We start from the raw sequence: 19,083 nt of genomic DNA on the forward strand, positions 1-19,083 counted from the left end.
AATGGAAGGCTTCAAATATTCCATTGCATTCAATTGTACGTGTGTCCTGGATAAAAGTATGCTTATATTGTACGCATTTATGCGGACTTCATCTTTCTACAAAATCGTCATCAATCCATGGCTCGTGTTCTTTTGCGTCGGCGCCATCTTTCCTTCTTGAACTAAAGCGTCATTTGGACCATGGTATTTCAAGTGCTGGAAGGGCTTTAGGATCCCTTCGACCTCAATGCACTTCAATATCTCCCCTGGAGCTACGTTCGGCACGCCGCTTACGCCAAGAAGCCGCCATGTCGCATGACCAGCCGGCAACGCCCACCAGCTCGGTTCAAGTGCCAGCCACCCCCACGCCCAGCGCTTCCAACAACCGGTATCGCAATCCTGAAATCTTCCCTGGCTTGCCTGGTGAGGACGTTCAAGACTGGCTCGACAGCTACGATCGTGTCAGCGAGTACAACAAATGGAACGAGGCATCGAAGTTAACAAATGTACCATTTTACGTTTCTCAAGTAGCCAAGACATGGTCCAGAATCACGAGAGAGCCTTCCGTGATTTGACTACTTTCAAGGAGCAGCTACGGCGGATGTTTTGCACACACACTGTTTGTTCGGAAGTTGCGAAAAAGAGGCTGTCTGAGTACATCCAGCATTATGGCGAGTCGGATACCTCGTACATTGAGGACATCCTCGCGCTTTGCCACCGTGTCGACAGTGCCATGCCAGAAACAGACCGCGTGCGACACCTTCTTAAGGGTATACGATCTACTGCTTTCAACACACTCGCTGCTCAAGATCCTTCCCCTGGCAAACAGTATTCAGCTCTGGTCTATCATTCGAACCATAATTCGTGAGGAATTGCAACATGAATGAAATGTAATATTAGCAGTTCTTTACATTTTAGCTTTTTTTTTTTGCTTTACTGGTTTTCTGTTTTTTCTCCTTCTCAACTTGTGAATCGGCAAGGACGTGATAACAGGTCGGTATAAAGTGAGATATTTATTGGAAGAAAAATCAAGCGTGCTTTGGTTCTCTCCCTACGGCACGGTATCGTTGACACGGCAACAAAAGGAAACCGCCGAGTTTAAGACACTTGGACGCAACAGAGTCCGACAAAAACACTCATTTGAGCTGTAGTGACGTCCAAAAAGACATGGTTGAGGCGTCCAAAAACACATTGGCCGCCGTCGTCGCTACAGCCACCTTACTCCGCTCGCAGTTTCGAACATTGGTAAGGCAGACGTATGATTCTTTTCCGTGAAATGCACAGTCAAAGATTGTATTTATGGGAACGTGGCATCGTTCAAAGGCGCAGCATTTGTAATAAAACGACCAAACGATTGACATTCGGCTATGGCACTCACCATATTTTGTGGAAAATGCCTCGAAGTACTAAGTTTAATATTCATGATATATTGACGGCTCTTTAGTTCTCGCATGCGAAGAATTTCCATTTGGTACAATTTCGTGTAATATATTCTATTCTCACTACTGCTCCGTCAGTAATGATGGGCGGGGGAGGGGGGCGGGGAGAGGGTCTATCGAGTTTTCATTCACTGCCACGTTTTCTGTTGAGCCTGCGGCATCATGTAATGTGTTACTTGTGTGAATAAAGTTCATGGTTCAGCGATATTGGATATTTTATTTCACACTGAATTTTGTTTCATCATGCCAGACCGGACGTCATCGAGAATATTGTGACGTCAAGGCAACTGGAGAAGTTTTCATTGTGTAGTAATCACACTCATAGCAAAAAAAATGTATTGTTTGCTTTTATATTTTTTCCTGCGTTCGCACGCAGTCACCGCAGTTTAATAACCAAGTGCACAGTCGTCGTACAAAGCTGTAAAGTCCACCTCCTGGATACCGAAAATGTAACAGGTACGTAAAAATCAGTATTCTAGTAAATTACTTTGCGGTGGTACTGACCCTCGCCGTTATTTTTCTACCCTATATATCGCCTGAATTTTTGAATATCTAGATAAAATATAACACGACAATGTAATTGGAATGTCCCTTTAAAATACGCCGTGTGTAACTACACAAACCACTGAAAATATGACGTAATTATCGGAATAATTTGTTTGATAACCAAAACAAGTAAACCCCGTCTCTTTGTTGAAGGTATTTTTACTTTCACAGGGCGAATGTAGCAATAATTATTTGAACATCGTTGGTTACAGCAGAGACAAATAGCAAAAAAAAAACTAATATACATTTCGCGAAGATCAATGACACTGGTGATGCTGACACTGCTTTGGGTAAACATGTGCCCAATGACTCTGCATTTGCACTCCTGGGCGGTTTTCCTGTGGTGAATTCCGACCAACGAGCACTTTCTATAAGTGTGGATATTACTGAATCAGTGTGCCAACCCTTTTGGCCGCGTAAAAATATTCGTTGAATGTCGGCAGAAAAAATAATAACCCCAATGCGCAGGTATTGGCGTTAGCAAATGTTTAGATATATACTTGCATCTGGTTCCCCGCGCTACAGCTTCTTGTCCTCTTAAGCATTCGTGACGGAAAGGTGAGCAGTCTCTTTCCGAGCAGAGGAAAAGATAGCATCGGCCGCGCAGATACTTGTTCCATTACGACATAAGTACCACTTCCGTTAACTTGCTGTTTCTGCGCTTGAAGTGAAAACGGATGTTGCTAAGACGCAGAAGGAGCTTGATGTGGGCGAGTTGGTGCAACATACTTGAAGAAAAAGCAGCGCAAAAGAGACGAGGACGAAAAGAAACAGGTACAACAGACAGGCGCTTTTCGTCCTCGTTACTTTTGCGCTCTTTTAAATGCGAAGCATTTCTTGCCGGCGGCTCTGTCCGTCCCTCCCGCGTCCCACACCCCCACAGCGCATGCGCGTCCCCTCCCCCTCTCTCCTTTCCTACGCTCCCCCTTTCCCTCCTCTAGGAATCCTGTACGGAGCGGCGCCCGCGTGCCACACCCCCACAGCGCATGTGCGTCCTCTCCCCCTCCCTCTCTTCTCCTACGCTCCCCCTTCTCTCCTCTAGGAATCCTCTACGGAGCGGCGCCTGAGTGCCACACCCCCACAGCGCATGCGCGTCCCCTCTCCTTTTCTACGCCCCCCCCCCTTTCTCTCCTCTAGGAATCCGGTGCTGCGCGCACGACAGGTGGTGCGACAGCTGCATACTCCGCTGAGGGGCGCCACGGTAGTCCCGCGTTATGAAAATGACGGAGCGCCGCGACGCCGCGATGAGCGCTCGGGCCGCTGCCGCGAAACCATCTCCCGCTCAAGCTAACCATCTCCCCGCTGCTTCGCATCCACACATGGTTCCCTTTAGCGGGAGATGGAGTAATTTTTTTCTTCAAGTTACTAAGACAGTATCACTGATTTCCCAAGATTGCCGTTCAGCTAACCAGGAAGCTTCTTAAGCGCTTGTCTAGTGTCTTGATCCGCAGGCGTGTGCAACAGGGGTAGAACATCTCCTCGGCGTGCAAATCTGGTGTAGGCCGGCATGCTCATTGCCACTCCCTAAACAGCGCAAGTATTAACCTGTAGCGGATCATTGTCAAGGTCATCACCCGTTAGCAGAAACTGTCACAGCTTTCCGGCCAGCTGATTGGCCTCCTCTGTGTCGTGACGTCACTGTCGCTTGGCACAGGTGTGCGCCTCCTGATTGGCTCGCGTCCATGACGTCACTGTCGTCAAGTGCGGGTATCGGGGTGGTTCGGCGCCGCGCGGGTCTGTCATTTCTTCGTCGTTCCTACAGTTGCTATAGCAACGGCGCCTGCTTGGCTATCCGTTTTGTCGTCTGCTCCAATCATGCCCTGATCGCCTGTAGGGCGCATAGCTGGCACAGCCCCGCCATGAAAGACGCGTCTCCTCCTGATCCACAAGCGGCGCTGCAACAGTTCCAGACCGCCACAAACTACTTTACCAGACACTTTAACAGGCAATGGTGTCAGGCTTCCGTCGTTTCACACTTTAGTCTCGAAAAAGTGTATTCCGGTTTTTTGTCCTGCCTGGATCTCTAGCATTGGGGCCCGCGTTAATGCTATTGAAAGATTAGGTCGCCGCAACTGCTGAGGATATTTGGTAGCCGTCAGCCAACAAGAAAAACATTTAATTTCTCTAGCTTGTTAGAAAAAAAAAAAACATTCGGCGCCCTAGAGAAAACATAACGGTAAATGGTAATGGATAAATGGTAATTTTAGAAAAACAACTCGTGGTTGCCAGTATACGGAGTGATCTTTATTAATTAAGCTTTACAGAATTTTAGAAAATAGCCTGTTGGGTAAAAGATAATTTTCGTCCTTGAGCTGGCATATTTCAAGAGGCGGATATTACTTGCACAAGAAATGCAAACACATATTCAACTAATTTACAACAATTCCATAAATAGCTACTTGAATAATTGCTTTGCTGCGCATATTGGAATTCACGAATTGTAGACGGTGAGTTTAAAAACCGTATCCAATTGGAAATAGTCCTCACAAAGACACCAGTTTAGAGACACCAGCAAACTGGTGTCTGGCAAGCTCTTCAGCTAGAATTCAGAGATTGTGCCACTGATGCTGATGCGGTTCAGAGCGTCAGCTGCACTGTTGAGGTTACCTTCGACATAGCGTGTGACAGTCGCGAATTCGGTGAGGAAAGCAAAATGACAGGACTCTCGAGGAGTGTGGTTGGTGATGAACGAACGAATTAAAAAATTAAATTATGGATTTTTACGTGCCAAAACCAGATCTGATTATGAGCCACGCCGTAGTGGGGGACTTCGGAAATTTGGACCACCTGGAGTTCTTTAACGTGCACCTAAATCTAAGTACACGGGTGTTTTCGCATTTCTTCCCCATCGAAATGCGGCCGCCGTGGCCGGGATTCGATCCCGCGACCTCGTGCTCAGCAGCCCTGAAGGAACGAATTGAGGAAGCGGACGGCTTGTGATCATCATCATCATCATCATCAGCCTATATTTATGCCCACTGCAGGACGAAGGCCTCTCCCTGCGATCTCCAATTACCCCTGTCTTGCGCTAGCGTATTCCAACTTGCGCCTGCGAATTTCCTAACCTCATCATCCCACCTGACTTTCTGCCGTCCTCGACTGCGCTTCCCCTCTCTTGGTATCCATTCTGTAACCCTAATGGTCCACCGGTTATCCATCCTACGCATTACATGGCCTGCCCAGCTCGATTTCTTCCGCTTAATGTCAACTAGAATATCGTCTACCCCCGTTTGTTCTCTGATCCACACCGCTCTCTTCCTGTCTCTTGTGATCATAAAGGTGACAAACTCTCGACCGTTGGGGAAGTGCCTGAAGTGCTCACAGCAAGGTGGGCGACGAGCAGTTCCCGTGTTGTTATGAGGGTCGCAGTTTCGAAATATCTCAAAAATGGAACCAACTTAGCATTATTCGCTTTCCTCTTTAGCAATGGAAAGTATTTTTTTGCTACAAGCTTAGGCAAATATTGAACAAGTATTTTTCATATCTTAGGGCACTGGCTCAAACACAATATCTTCGATGTAGAACATGCAGAGCTTATTGAGAAATATCTAAATAATTTATTCCTATGGTGATATCTGCTGTGGTATTAATTTTTCGAGCCTGCAAAAAAAGCGCGCGAGATTAAAATGAGTATCCACGTAAATATGCGCCCCTTGCGTTTAAATCAAAAGTTTAACGTGTTTGAAGTTAAATAAGACATCTTGGGTCTATATCCACCTTTAGTAGTTAGTTAACTGCGTGTTGTTAATTACTCAAGATCATAGTAAAAACTACTTTCAGTTGCTCAAAAGGGCCACCAGATGCGTAGAAGACCAGAGGCGTCGAAGTGGGGGGTCGGATGCTTGTGTCGCAGCGAGCAAATCAAAGGAGAAGTCAGCGAGATTGTGGCACTGATGCGGTTCAGAGCGCCAGCTGCACTGTTGAGGTTACCTTAGACATAGCGTGTGCCAGTCGCGAATTCGGCGAGGAAAGCAAAATGACAGGACTCTCGAGGAGTGTGGTGGGTGGTGAAGGAACGAATTAAGGAAGCGGATGGCTTGTGATCTTAAGGGTGTAACATTCTGGACGGTTGGGGAAGTACCTGAAGTGCTTCGCTGCAAGGTAGGCGACGAGCAGTTCCCGTGTTGTTGTGAGTGTCGCAGTTCCGAAAGGTCAGAAGAATGCAACCAACTTAACATTATTCGCCTTCCTCTTGGGAAGTTGAAAGTATTTTTTAGTATAAGCTTAGAAAAATATTCAACAACAATTCTTTTTCACGTCTTACGGCATTGGCTACTCAATATCTTCAATGTAGAACTTGTAGAGCCTATAGAGAATTATATTAGTAATTTCTTTCTATGGTGATATCTGCTGTGTTACAATTTTGCGAGGCTGCAAGAAAAGCGCGCAAGATTAAAACGAGTGTCTATGCACTCCTTGCGTTTATATCAAAGGTTTAACATGTTTGAAGTTGAATATGAGATTTTGCGTTTATATGAATCCGTTAATAGTTATTTATTTAGTTTTGTAAATAATTTAAGCTCATAGTAAAAAGTACTGTTCAGTTCGTCAAAAGGGCCACGACCAATAATACGTTATTGTTTTTTTGCATTCTCGTTCTTCGTGCAAGTTCTCAATGTTTCACCTGACTTAGCTGAAACAGCCTGTATTTAAATACATGTCCTAAAAATTCTATTCAGTAGCTCTATAGTAATTTACGTTTAAATAGTATACTGTAATTCTAAAGGATTGACACTTGCTGTTGTAGATTTAGTGTCTTATGGCTTATATTTCTTGTTGAATTACCTTGGCATAAACCTTTAAATTTAATTTACCCTTATGAAGAACGAGAGAAGCATTTTTTTGAATTTAGTTAAATCCGTCTATTTCATGTTTGCCTTCGTTGTTTATTACCATGCGATAATTTTCTTGGCTAAGGGCACTTTGTTTACACCAAAGAAATATGGGTATTAGTGCAGAGTCATTGTATTTGTATATTCAATGGCCCTTCGGGGAACTAGCGTTCGGCAGGAAGCACTACTGTATCGACGCTTGCTTTAAAGGGTTTTTGAGCCACCCCTTGGGCTTGGTGAAAAACGTAGTCCGCGGATAACATACGCTGTTGTGAACATCTCAGCAGAGTTTTACAGTCGCGCGCGGCGCGTGAAACTCGCAAGCGGAGTGCTATCTCACCTTTCTCTCAAATGCTCTCTTTTCAACAGTACCCTGTTATTCACTCTTTTCTGGACGGTTTATTTCGTAATAAAGCGGATTCCCATACGTGGCTCCTATTGGCAAATAGCTGACGTCAATCAAGAAAAGTTCGAGGATCAATGCGCTTCTTCCAACTGTCACTATCTATATTTATCGACGCAGTTTAAATTACGTACTTACGGAAGAAGCAGTCTATCGTGTGCTCACACTTGGCCGCGGACGCGCCTGGGAGTTAACGTTTGGCCACCCTGTTTATCGGTGTCGTAGCCGCTGGGTATAGATAATTTGGGCTAGATTTGAAATATTAACTAGCGTCGAACCACGCGATAAGGTCAGACCACAAGCAAGCTTGCCAGCGCGCGCTCCCTCCCGACTGCTCCTGATGGAAGCCTTGGCAGACTTATTGATAGCGCTTCAGGAACGCTCAAGTTGAATGTGGCCACTATCCGGCCCTCAAGGTGCTGAAGGACAAAGCCGGTCCACACCTCGCAGCACGGCCAGACTGGTGCATATGAGCGCGAGCCCGCACTCAAGCCCTGTCATGCCCAAAGTGAACGCTGCGCATACGTACTACAGTTGCATGTAGCTGTTGTTTGCTACGTAGCGTAGATACTGTGGCAGCCGCGGGGTCCACTGGCTAAACGCACTGCGGCTCGCTGAGGACATTGGCGTTTGGAATATGTGACTTAGAGATTGGTCGCTCAGGAGCGAGCCTGATCTTTTGAGCCGTTAGTTTATTGCGATAGCTAATATAGACACTCCAAGCGCATTTCTGCCGTCGTCGTCGCCGTGGGGTTCTGTATAAAGTCCAACGGTGATAGAATCGTCGCCGCGCCCCGTACGCTGTGTGTGCGAATAAAAGCGTACGAGGGAAGCCGGCAATCGGGCTTAATGCAGCGAACGCGAGGAAGGAAGGCAGGCCGGAAGCCCGCGGTCGTTTTTCGCGCCCGCAAGACACGGGGGCGAGGCGACGGAGAGGGGGGGTGAAAGTGCGTTTTGCTCCATCGGCTGCTGCTCACAGCGCGGCCACGCCGTATCTTGAAAGCGATCTGCGATGCGGGCGAAGTGCGCGCCCGCGCGGGCCTCATCTTCAAGTGGATCAGCGACGCGGACAAAGTGCATGCGCCGAGTACCGGTAGCTCTATATCCACTCTGCTTTTGACGTTTAGTTCGCGTTGAAGCGAGACGAGAGACAACGAGACTGTAAATTTTCCCGCTGCTCCTGGCGCGCTTTCTCACTCCGGCGTTTTCACAGCGACTTTCCGCGTTCATCCAGCGAGATGTGTTCATGTTTACCTGTGCGCGCTTGACCCCGTGATTGTCTATTTAGTTAGGAAGCGATTGTTTACAACTTCATACAGCCAATTAAACTACTATCTTTGCCTCGTATAGCACTCTGCTAATTTGCTGTCGCAATCGGTGCTTCGCCTTTCGGGCGAAACTGCGACTTTTTTAAAGGACAAGGGAGCCATGTTTCAGTAAAAGTGAGCGGCGGTTCTTTTGGAGAGAGGAAGCCTGTTCTTTCTTGTTTAGTGAGCCGTGCCGAACAGCTCCTTCATAATCAGATTTTCTGCTGGGCGCGACTTCCCCGCCATCTATTTGCGGTGGGAGAAAGCAACTGCTCTCCCGCCCTTCCTCGCAAGAGTCGCAACTAACGGCTGTCTCTTGAACCGCTCTTTTTAAAGAACGAGTGAGCCGTAGTTCACTAAGTAAAAGTGAGCGGCGGTGCTTTTGGAGAGAGGAAGCCGGTTCACTCTCGTTCATTGATCCGTGCCGAACCGGGAAGTGTAAGCCGGATCGGGCCGGCTCTTCTGGGATTTTGTGGTTTCGTTTTCTGGGGGCCAACGAGTGGTGGAGGGCGTAGGCTGACTCGCGCTACTCATACTCGATAGCTGTGCGCGGTGCGCGCGGCAATCCCCGTGATTTTCTTTGCGTCCTATAGCGTGGCCCGTGACGCCACCGAAGGAAGAAGTAAAGAAGCCTTAAATGGGATAGGATGGCGCCGTTCATTGCCTGCTGCAGTTCGAACGATGTCTCACGACCCTCACCGATCGCGCATCGTGCGCTGGGGCAACAAATTCAATGTCGCTGCGTGCGATTCCGAAAACTGTAGCATCCACTCGCTGCGAAATATTACGTCTCTGCTGTTGGCACTTAAATTCCATAATGTCAATCGCCCACGTGACGAATTTTGGTGTCCCGGTCATCGCCGTCATCGTGGACCACCGTCAAGTCCCTTCTCCACGTACGCACCAAGGGAAGGTTTCGCGGCAGTTTCGTGCCAGCCACCGTCAGACCATCCGCCTTTCAACCCACTCAGTGCCTCGCGAAAGACAGATGGCTGGCGTGCTCAAAATCACTGCCCTCTCGGCTATCACTGCGCAGAACCTGACCGGCGATGCCCCTACCAGGGGGCGGTAACTCCCTATACCTCCCTTGGGACACTCGTTCCCATGCCGATACGCGATGGCAGCACCACTGCCACTGCTGATGGTTGCTGGATTTCCAACTGGAAATAATTCCATGAGGTCTTGAAGGTAGAGGGAGAGGGCGCACATCCGGGAGGTGCAGGGATGCCACGGATTCCCTCCTTTCCCCCTTGGCACAAGCGCGTTGTGTTCGTGCTCTTTGCAGCTCTGCTAGCCGCGCGGCGACATGGACAAATCGCGGAGCAGAACCCGCAGAAGTGTGCCGTGTTTAGCAAGCACTTTCTTTCCGCTGCGTTTACCTTGCAAGCTTCTATTAATTTTATGTAACTGGGGCATCGCTCTTACACACCAGCGCCAAGCAATTATAATAAGAAATATCATTAACATCATCAGCCTATATTTATATCTACTGCAGGACGAAGGTCTGTACGCTTCTGAATGTAGTAAAAATAGATTGAAACACGCTTGCACCCTCACCCAATTGTCTCAGTCAGAACACCCTTACAGGGGGTGTAAGGCTGCTGGGGCATCTATAACTATCCTATGTTTCACAAAATGACATGGTTATTGGATAACACGGAGAAAACGGCCGAAGAAAATTCAAGACGATGAGCAACATGAGAACAAGGTGAGAGCAGGAGTTAACGTTTCAACAAGTGGACTTGTCCACATGTCGAAACGTTGACTCCTGCTTTACCTTGTTTTCGTGATGCTTATGATTATGGGATGTTTCTCGAATGAAAACACCCTTGAAGGGTGTTGTGATTCGCAATTCGCACCATAAAGGGTGTAAAGTATTTTACTGTGCAAGTCTGAGTTGCATGCCGTAAGCCTAAAGGCGTCGCAGACTGTCAAACAATATTTCTCACCTTGCCATGCACCAATAGTGCAGTGGTGCCTTGTCGAAGTGCAGAAGGACCGCAAGAATGCGCGGAGAGAGACCAAGAAAGCAGGCTACAAAAAAAAAAAAACTACATAAACGGGTTGTTGAACAGGCGAGAGCTAACATGCTCAGCCTTTCTCGCTCGCTTCGGTGGCGCATCTGGTGCGTGATGCATGCATCTGGCGCTTCATTGGCATGTCGCTAGGTAACGCACATAAAATAAGTCGCGAAGTACAAGCTAATTTACACGCCGAACGTTTTACTTTTAGCGGCACAGAATTAAAAAAATAAAACAATATCTGTTAACTTCCCTTAATTTTTTTTCCGATGCTAGCGGCAGCTTACGGACGGCATTAGTACTAGCGTGACTTGTTTCCTGTTGATAGGTTTTGCCGAATGTCCCATCTTGTTAAATTTCTTGCTTTATGAGCGCGATGCGATGCGATTGACCATTCTCGCACTCATGTCTACGCGGCAACTGAAAACGCAATAAGGCTTCGTTCACGCGACGCCGGCAGGCACGAACTACATAATATATATGCGCAATTTTACTTTAGTGTTCAGCAAATACAAGACTATATCGTTATTTTAAATAAATAAATAAATAATACTAATGTGATATGTACTGACGACTTCATCACAGTGGCTACTATTCACTACCTTTGAAACATATGCATTCATTATCCTTACAACAAAGCACCCGCCGCAGTGGCTTAGCGGATATATAGTGTTGCGCTGCTTAAGGACAAGGTCGAGGGATCCCAGCCACCACGGCCGCATTTCCATGAGGGCTAAATGCAAAGAGGCCCGTGTCCCGTGCATTGGGGTCGCGTTAAAGATCCCCTGGTGGTAAAAATAATTCGGAGTCTCCCAATACGGCAACCTCATAATCACATCGTGATTTTTTTTTTGTTTTTTTATACCCAAGACCACAGAATTCAATTCATATTCCAAATTGCAGACTTCGGGTAAAAATAAAGTTTAACCGTTTACAAGAGAAAAAAAATCATTCCCGGGTGCAAAATTCTAAATGTCGAGATTTACACGAAAACGAAGGACGCAAGTATAAAGCAGCTCAAAAAGGATCGTTTTATCTGTCCGTTAGGCGACACTGATGACATTATCAGTGCTAACATGCTTGTTGTATGAAACAAGTGTGAGAATAATGTTTCAAAAATCAACGGAACGTAACAGCATTCTTGTATACGTGAAAAACGTTTTTGCATAGCGGTACAGAGGTCATATAAGAAAGAATATCTTAAGCGCATTATTTGGTGGTTTAGCGTCTTGTACGTATTATCTCGCACATTCCGTGTGGTGTTATATCTTTCACAAGTACCTTATCAGCAAAACATGTTCAGCGTTATGTAAAATGCCACTTTATTCTGTATTTCAGTGTTCGGGATGCGATCATGATGAAACTTCCTCTCAGTGCCCCTCGCACGGAAAGAAACCAGAGCTTCCTTGCCCTCCCTATGGACACGGACGGCAGTTGCAAATAAAGCCATGCAACCCTGGAGAAAGGACCTGCCACTGTCCCTCTGAGAAACGTAGGCGATATGACAGGTTCTGCGTGGATCTTGAGAACTGTGTTAAGCAAGAGCCGAAACCTGAAAGGAAAGGGAGTGGATAGTGCGTCATGTTAGACTTTGTTTTTCTGCAAACATTTTCGGGGCTATTAATATATCTTACCGAACCAGGTGTATGTCCTAGCACTCTAATTGGATAGTAATGATGACTAAGTTCAACGAAACGCATACAAGAAAATAAACAGTTCAGCTTGGCTTACAGCGTGTATGGTGTGTTTCCAGAATCATCAACGGAAGCTTCACATCTAAGGAAGAGACTACTTATAATATTAGCACAAGTGTCCACGAAGCCTATTCATTAACCTCGCGAGGTTATTGCGTCTTGCTGTTTTTCTTCATAGTTTTTTTTTCTGTTTGAGGCTGCTACCTGTCTAATGCGGGCAGCTCTTTGATGTCTGAGCTACAAGCATTTGCCTCTTTCTTTGACTTTTGTGGTTCTGTTGATGCTCCGGCTATGCTCTTCTTGCACGCCACGTTTGGCGGTGGTTCAGAGCGTATATATACATGGCAGGAGCGTGACGGGGAGGAAAGTCGACGCGAGAAACCCGTTTGGAACTTATCATCGTGTGGTATGTGCACAACGCACTCTGGAGCTCCCTGGGTGTCGCCACATAAGCCTCCTGACAGCTGTAAATATCTGTGACCCCCTCAAAATCATTGCAGAAACATCGGCGCTTGCATTTCTATTAACGTGCAAGTCCATGGGGGACGTGGATAGAACTATATAGAGGAGGTGGGAGAGGAGGCAGAGATTTGGTAGAACCGACGCAGTCGCGAAACTAGTAAACAACCGCCTTGCCAGTGTTGCAGTTTCAGTACAAGGGGAGAGGGAAAATATGACGTGGGAAGGAAAGAAATAGCGATTTCGGACAAACTGAAGGAACGGTATGGTACGCTTCTGCTATTTCTGAAAAAATAACCATCATGCAAGTATGTCAAGCGTACAACTGATTCAGAGGAGGTAGACGCAAATCCGCATTATAGCACCGTAATATCTAGGTGCCACTACGGAAACGGTCGCAACTCAAATCAATACTTCTATGCCCGCCGCGGTAGCTTGACGTCTATGGCATTGCTCGAGGTCGCGGGTTCAATCCCAACCGTGGCAGCTGCGTTTAGAAGTGAGCGAAACGCGAAAATACTAATGCACTTAGATTTAGATGCTGGGTAATGGAAACTAGGGTGTCAAAATTAATCCCGAGTCCGCTACTATGGCGTTCCTCATAATACGATCGTTGTTTTGGCACGCGGAGCTGCATAATTCAATTCAAGTTTACCGCTTCTGCCACGATACGATGTGCCATGGGAGGTAATGAACGCCAACCCTTTCATAGACTAGAAACAATGGCGTACAACATCTCAAGCAAACACATCTGTCTCCCTGGGTTTTCGGTGTACCACGCCGACAAACAACAGTAGCGTATGCAAGGTACCGTTTAACAAACTCACCAGTCTAGTATTAGACTAAACCCTGAAGAAATTGCATATTCACCGTCAACATCGCCGATAATTATCGTCCACCAAAGCTAACAGCACATCAAGCCCAAGTCCTCACTCCTCTCCTGCTAACAGGGTCGATATTTCTGTCGAATGTGCTTCTACATTTGCGCTTGTGGACACTGGCGCCGGCCTTTGTGTTCAAGCCGCCAAACTCTGCCGTTCTCGGCGAAACGTGACCACGCCGCTCTCTGGTCTTTCGCTTCACACGGCAAGCGTACAGCACGTTACACCTCTCGCAGCCTGTACTGCCTGTGCGCTTGTACATGGCATTAGGTACATTGTCGAGTGTATTAATCTTTCTGCTTGCTCACATGACGTCATCCTGGGGTGGGGCTTCCAATCCCGTCATAATGCTATCATCGACTGCGCACGCTAGAAGTAGAATTTTCGCCGATATACGACGCACCATCCCACGTAGCTGATGATGAGCCATGCACCTAAACTGGTCGTGCGCGAGGACACCGACATTGCGCCTGGCTCTTTTGCCCTTCTCCCTGTCTTCTGCGGCGCGGTCACCGCGGCGCGGCTGCGGTCTTCTTCACACCGTCTGACAACTTCATGAGTCGTAAAGCCGTTCCACTGTCTTTTGCAACGCTTGACATCATCGCCGTCCACAGCAATACTTTTTGGTACAATCCCCTTTATGGGTCTGTTACGTTGCTTATCGGTGAATGTCTCGGCCGCGTGGTACACCTTGACTCTTCGTTCTTTGTTAATCTGCCAGACAAATATTGTTCTATTGACTTCTTCAGCTTAAACCACTTAAGCTTCTTCAGCTTCTAAACCACTTTAGAAATTCGTTCGATGTTTCTCAGGCGCTTCTTGGACGAAGATCAGAAGCGCAGCACTACTTTAACACACGTTTACACCAGCCGTTGCGTCAACGACCATGCCGCGTCTCTGCCGAAGAGCGTCGCGTCATTAACGACCAAGCCGAAGATGTGCTACGCTGTGGCGTTATTCAAGCATCCCACGGTCCCTGGGCATCTCCTGTCGTTGTCGTTCGTAAGAAGGACGGGCATATTCGCTTTTGCGTTGACTACCGTCGATTAAATAAGGTAATGCGCAAAGACATCTATCCTTTGCCGCGCATCGATGACGTCCTTCGCAACATTCAAGGAGCAGAATTCTTACCATCCCTAGACTTGCGTTCAGGCTACTGGCAGGTTCCGATGGCTGAAGCTGATGACAAGAAAACTGTATTTATTACCACTGACGACCTATACAATTTCAAGGTGATGACATTAGGATTTCACAACGCGCCTGCCACGTTTGAACGACTCATGGACAATACGCTGCGTGGCCTCAAGTGGTCTATGTGACTATGTTACCTCGAAGATGGCGTAGTTTTCTCGCCTGATTTTCCTACCCACCTACTTCTCCTTTGAAATGTTTTGACGTGCCTCTCCAAGGCTGGCCTGCAACTCAACGTCAAAAAGTGCCGCTTCGCCGTGCGGGCGCTGACCATCTTAGGTCAGACCGCGTCCAAGCATGGCATTCTAACCAACCCTACGAAACTTCGTGCAATCGCTAAATTCCCGAAGCATGATAACATCAAAGAACTTCGGAGTTTCGTGGGCCTATGCTCATATTTCCGACGCTTTGTTCGAAATTTCGCATCGATCACGTCGCCCTTGACCCAGCTCCTACGCGGTAGCATGACCTCTCCTCCAGGCTGGATAGAAGACCGTTCACCTTGAGCAAGATCTTGGGACCATAGCCTCCAATATGGCCTCGAAAAAGGCCACACAAGCGCTGCTGCGATTTTTGAAAACTACAGGACTGAGTGACCGTCTATGATCCGGACTGATTGATCGTCAGTGATAGAGCAGAGATCTATTCTTGTTTCTATTCTCTTAATCTCTCTCTCTCCTTTTCTCTTACCCCAGTGTAGGGTAGCCAACCGGGCTCAGTCCTAGTTAAACTCCCTTTCTTTCATTAGATCATTTTCTCTCTCTCTCTCCTCTAGGCCCTCTGCATGTGACGTTGCGTTTGCGACGCGGCGTTGTATTCCAACTTCTCCACCTATTCTTCGACACTTCGACCCGAGTGCTGCAACCGAAGTGCATACAGGAGCAAGCGAGGTTGGTCTTGGCGCCTTCATCGCGCAGCGCAATCCCGGCTACTCCGAATACGTCGTCGTCTATGCGAGTCGCACGCTGACAAAAGCGGGAGAGAATTATAGGGTGGCTGTAATAGAGTGGTTGGCTCTAGTATGGGCGCTTGGCAAGTTCCGCCCATACTTACACGCCTGCCCATTCGATCTTGTAACGGACCGCTGCGGACGCTAACACTCTGATGCAGACGCCCTTTCCCGTGGTCAAGGGGTTCCGATGGCAGACGCCATCGTTGCACTCACTCACTGTCATCTCTCGACCTTGACTGAATTGGCACCGACTAACGCCGCAATGGTTGGAATTGGAATTGGCACTGACTAACGCCAGCAGAGGCAGAAAACCTGGCGTCAAATCTGAAGGTAGGCTTCTAATCGGAAAGTACAGTACATTTTCAGGCATGGAGTGGCGCCTGACACCTGCTGAGAGCTAGTGGGGTTATACTAGTCAAAGTGCAACCAAGTTAGGAAGGCCCACTAAGCTTCAACAAAGTAACTCCCTCACCAGAACAGAAATTCGCCTCCCTGGTGCAGTATTCGGCCGCTACCTCCGTAACGACTCCTACAATTTACCAATGGCCCTCAGTCCCCAGCGGCTGCGGAGCACATGATGAAGGCGGTGGTCAGACCTGCTACGCGGCCGAGGGTGCTAAGAATCTCTGCATCCGCAGAGGCCGCCACTGCAACCTGAACCTGGCAACGTTCAACACGCGAACCCTCTCGAGTGAGGCTAGCTTATCAGGACTATTTGAGGAAGTATCAGCAGTGCCTGGGATAATATTGGCCTTAGTGAGGTCAGAAGTGTAGCGGCAGCAGCATCGGCGTCGCATGATAATTACGCAAACGCTCGCATCTGCACGAGACACGAGCGGCGGGCACCCACCGGCACAGGCTAGCGTTCTGAGAGATTAAAAATGCTAGGCTAAGAGATTGGGTGTCTTTTTTTCCTCTCCCGCGAGAGCCCTGAGACTTTAACGGTCTACGTGGTCGCTCGTCGTCACAGTTTGGTGACCTCGGACATTATACTGCCATACGATCCTGCGGTAGAGACGACCACGGACCTGACCAACGCTACGAGAGCTCAAGGCCAGAACCCTTCCGACGAACGCGGTGAGCCCTCCTGTTTGGCCATCGCCGTCCGCCTCCCACAGTACTGGGACCAGCATCCTTCGGTGTGGTTTCTTCAGGCCGAATCGCAACTTCAAGTCGCTGGTATCCGCTCTCAAGCCTCAAAGTTTTATTACGCTTTTGCAGCGCTCTCGCCCGCCGCCATTGACGAAGTAGCAAAAGAAGAAGTAGTTTAATGATTTGAAAATGTAGACAGGACGGCCGGAAAATGGAACGTCTGGCCTGCTACTCTACGTAAGGGAAGGGGAAGAGGGGAAGAAAGAAAAATTGGTAAACGCCCCATTGTCTACCGCCGCCTATGACGATCTCAAGGCAGCCCTGCTACAGCGCACAGTAGCTTCACAGCGTTCTCGCATCCAGCAGCTTCTGTCCACTGAAGTACTTGGTGACCGACGCCCTAGTCAACTTCTTCGCCGAATCAGGCAGCTGCTCGGAGACAACGCGGGTTCCATCGACGACGCGCTGTGGCGCGAACTGTTTTTGCAACGACTCCCGGCTAACGTGCAGATGGTCCTGGCGACAGCCTCTACCATGGATCTTAACGGACTTGCCGTTTTGGCTGACACAGTCATGGAAGAAGCCACCTCAACCATCGCAGCCACGACATCGTCTCAGGGTGGCGTTACAACCGCCCTGCAAACTCTTCCCTGTTCTTCGGCAGCGCAATCTCCTCTCGACTCTTTGTGTCAGTGGCTCGCACGCATCATCTGTGCAGCAGAACATCACCGCGCGTCAACTCGTCGCCCACGCAGCCGTAGTTCTAGCAAATCAAGACGCACGGGCAGCCGCGATGAAACTTCAACTACAACGTCTGGCGTTTGCTACTACCACCGCCGTTTTGGAAACGACGCTCGTCACTGTCGGCGTCCCTGCGCTTGGCAGGGAAACAGGACCGGCCGACCTCTAACTGCGACGAGTGGTCCGGCCCTAACACTCAAGTCGCCTTTTCTACGTGACGGAGAGAATTACGGGACAACGGTTCCTAGTCGACACAGGAGCTGACGTTAGTGTTCTCCCCGCCCACCACTCCGACAGAAAAGGGACACCTGTTTCGTTTTTGCAAGCCGTCAACGGCACGAGGATTCCAGTTTTGTCGTAACGCTCCTCATGCTAAACCTTGGCCTTCGATGAGCGTTCCGCTGGATTTTCCTGGTTGCAGACGTCCGTCGTGCACTCACTGGAGCAGACTTCTTGCACAACTACGGACTCCTTGTCGACGTTCAACGACGCCGTCTCATCGACTCCGTGACCTAGCTATCCGTTCCTGGCGTCACATCATCAGGCACATTGCCGATCGCGTCTATTTCTGCTATCTTGGACGAACCTTTCTCAGCGCTTTTACGCGAGTTTCCCACCTTGACTCGCCTGCCGGAAAGGACGCAACCGATGCAACATGACGTGTGCCATCACATCGTCACCTCCGGCCCACCAGTCTACTTCCGACCCCGGCGTTTGTCCGTGGAGAAACTCAAGATCGCTCGCGCAGAGTTCGAACACATGCTGCAACTTGGCATCATCCGCCCTTCCTCTAGTAATTGGGCCTCACCACTTCACATGGTGCCTAAGAAGACGGGAGACTGGCGTCCATGCGGTGATTACTGGGCACTAAACAACGTTACAGTTCCTGATCGCTACCCTCTCCCGAACATTCAGGACTTCATGGTAGCGTTGCACTGTGCGACGATATTTTCTAAGATCGATCTCGTTCGCGCCTATCATCAACTACCGATCGCTGAAGAAGACATTGCCAAGACCGACATCACCACACCCTTCGGTCTTTTTGAATTTATCCACATGCCTTTCGGCTTACAGAACGCGTGCCAGTCCTTTCAGCATTTCATTGATTTCGTCACCCGAGGCCTAGCTGCCTTTCATTTTTGCATACATTGACGACCTTCTCGTCACAAGTTCTTCCGCAGAACATCTTCACCACTTGCGGTTGTTGTTTTAACGCCTTGCCAATAACGGAATTGCCATCAACGCCGCCAAGAGCGAATTCGTTCAACCCGAACTCGAGTTCCTCGGTCATATCGTCGAAGATACGGGCATTCAACCACTGCCGTCCTAGATTCGCGTCATCGAAGACCTTCCCCGATCGACCACTCTTACCAAGCATCGCCAATTTCTCGGATTCGTCAATTTCTACCGCCGATTCATCCCCGATTGCGCACGACTTATGGCTCCGCTCGACGCTCTCCTGGTGACCAAACGTAAACAAGTGTTTCAGTGGACTGCAGAGGCCACCGACGCTTTCCCAAGAGTCAAGTCTGCCCTCGACAACGCC

At 48.5% G+C, this 19,083-nt stretch overlaps 1 protein-coding gene across 1 annotated transcript; it reads left to right on the plus strand.

Moving 5' to 3' along the window:
- The first annotated feature begins 287 nt into the window (after positions 1-287).
- Positions 288-18,053, plus strand: LOC119458993 (uncharacterized). Its single transcript, XM_049671534.1, has 5 exons — positions 288-440; positions 14,971-15,031; positions 16,809-16,951; positions 17,058-17,484; positions 17,959-18,053. The coding sequence occupies exons 1-5, from the start codon at positions 288-290 to the stop codon at positions 18,051-18,053; spliced, it is 879 nt and encodes a 292-aa protein (XP_049527491.1).
- The last annotated feature ends 1,030 nt before the right edge of the window (positions 18,054-19,083 follow it).

The sequence above is a fragment of the Dermacentor silvarum genome, chromosome 7, assembly GCF_013339745.2.
Source record: "Dermacentor silvarum isolate Dsil-2018 chromosome 7, BIME_Dsil_1.4, whole genome shotgun sequence".
NCBI lineage: Eukaryota > Metazoa > Arthropoda > Arachnida > Ixodida > Ixodidae > Dermacentor > Dermacentor silvarum.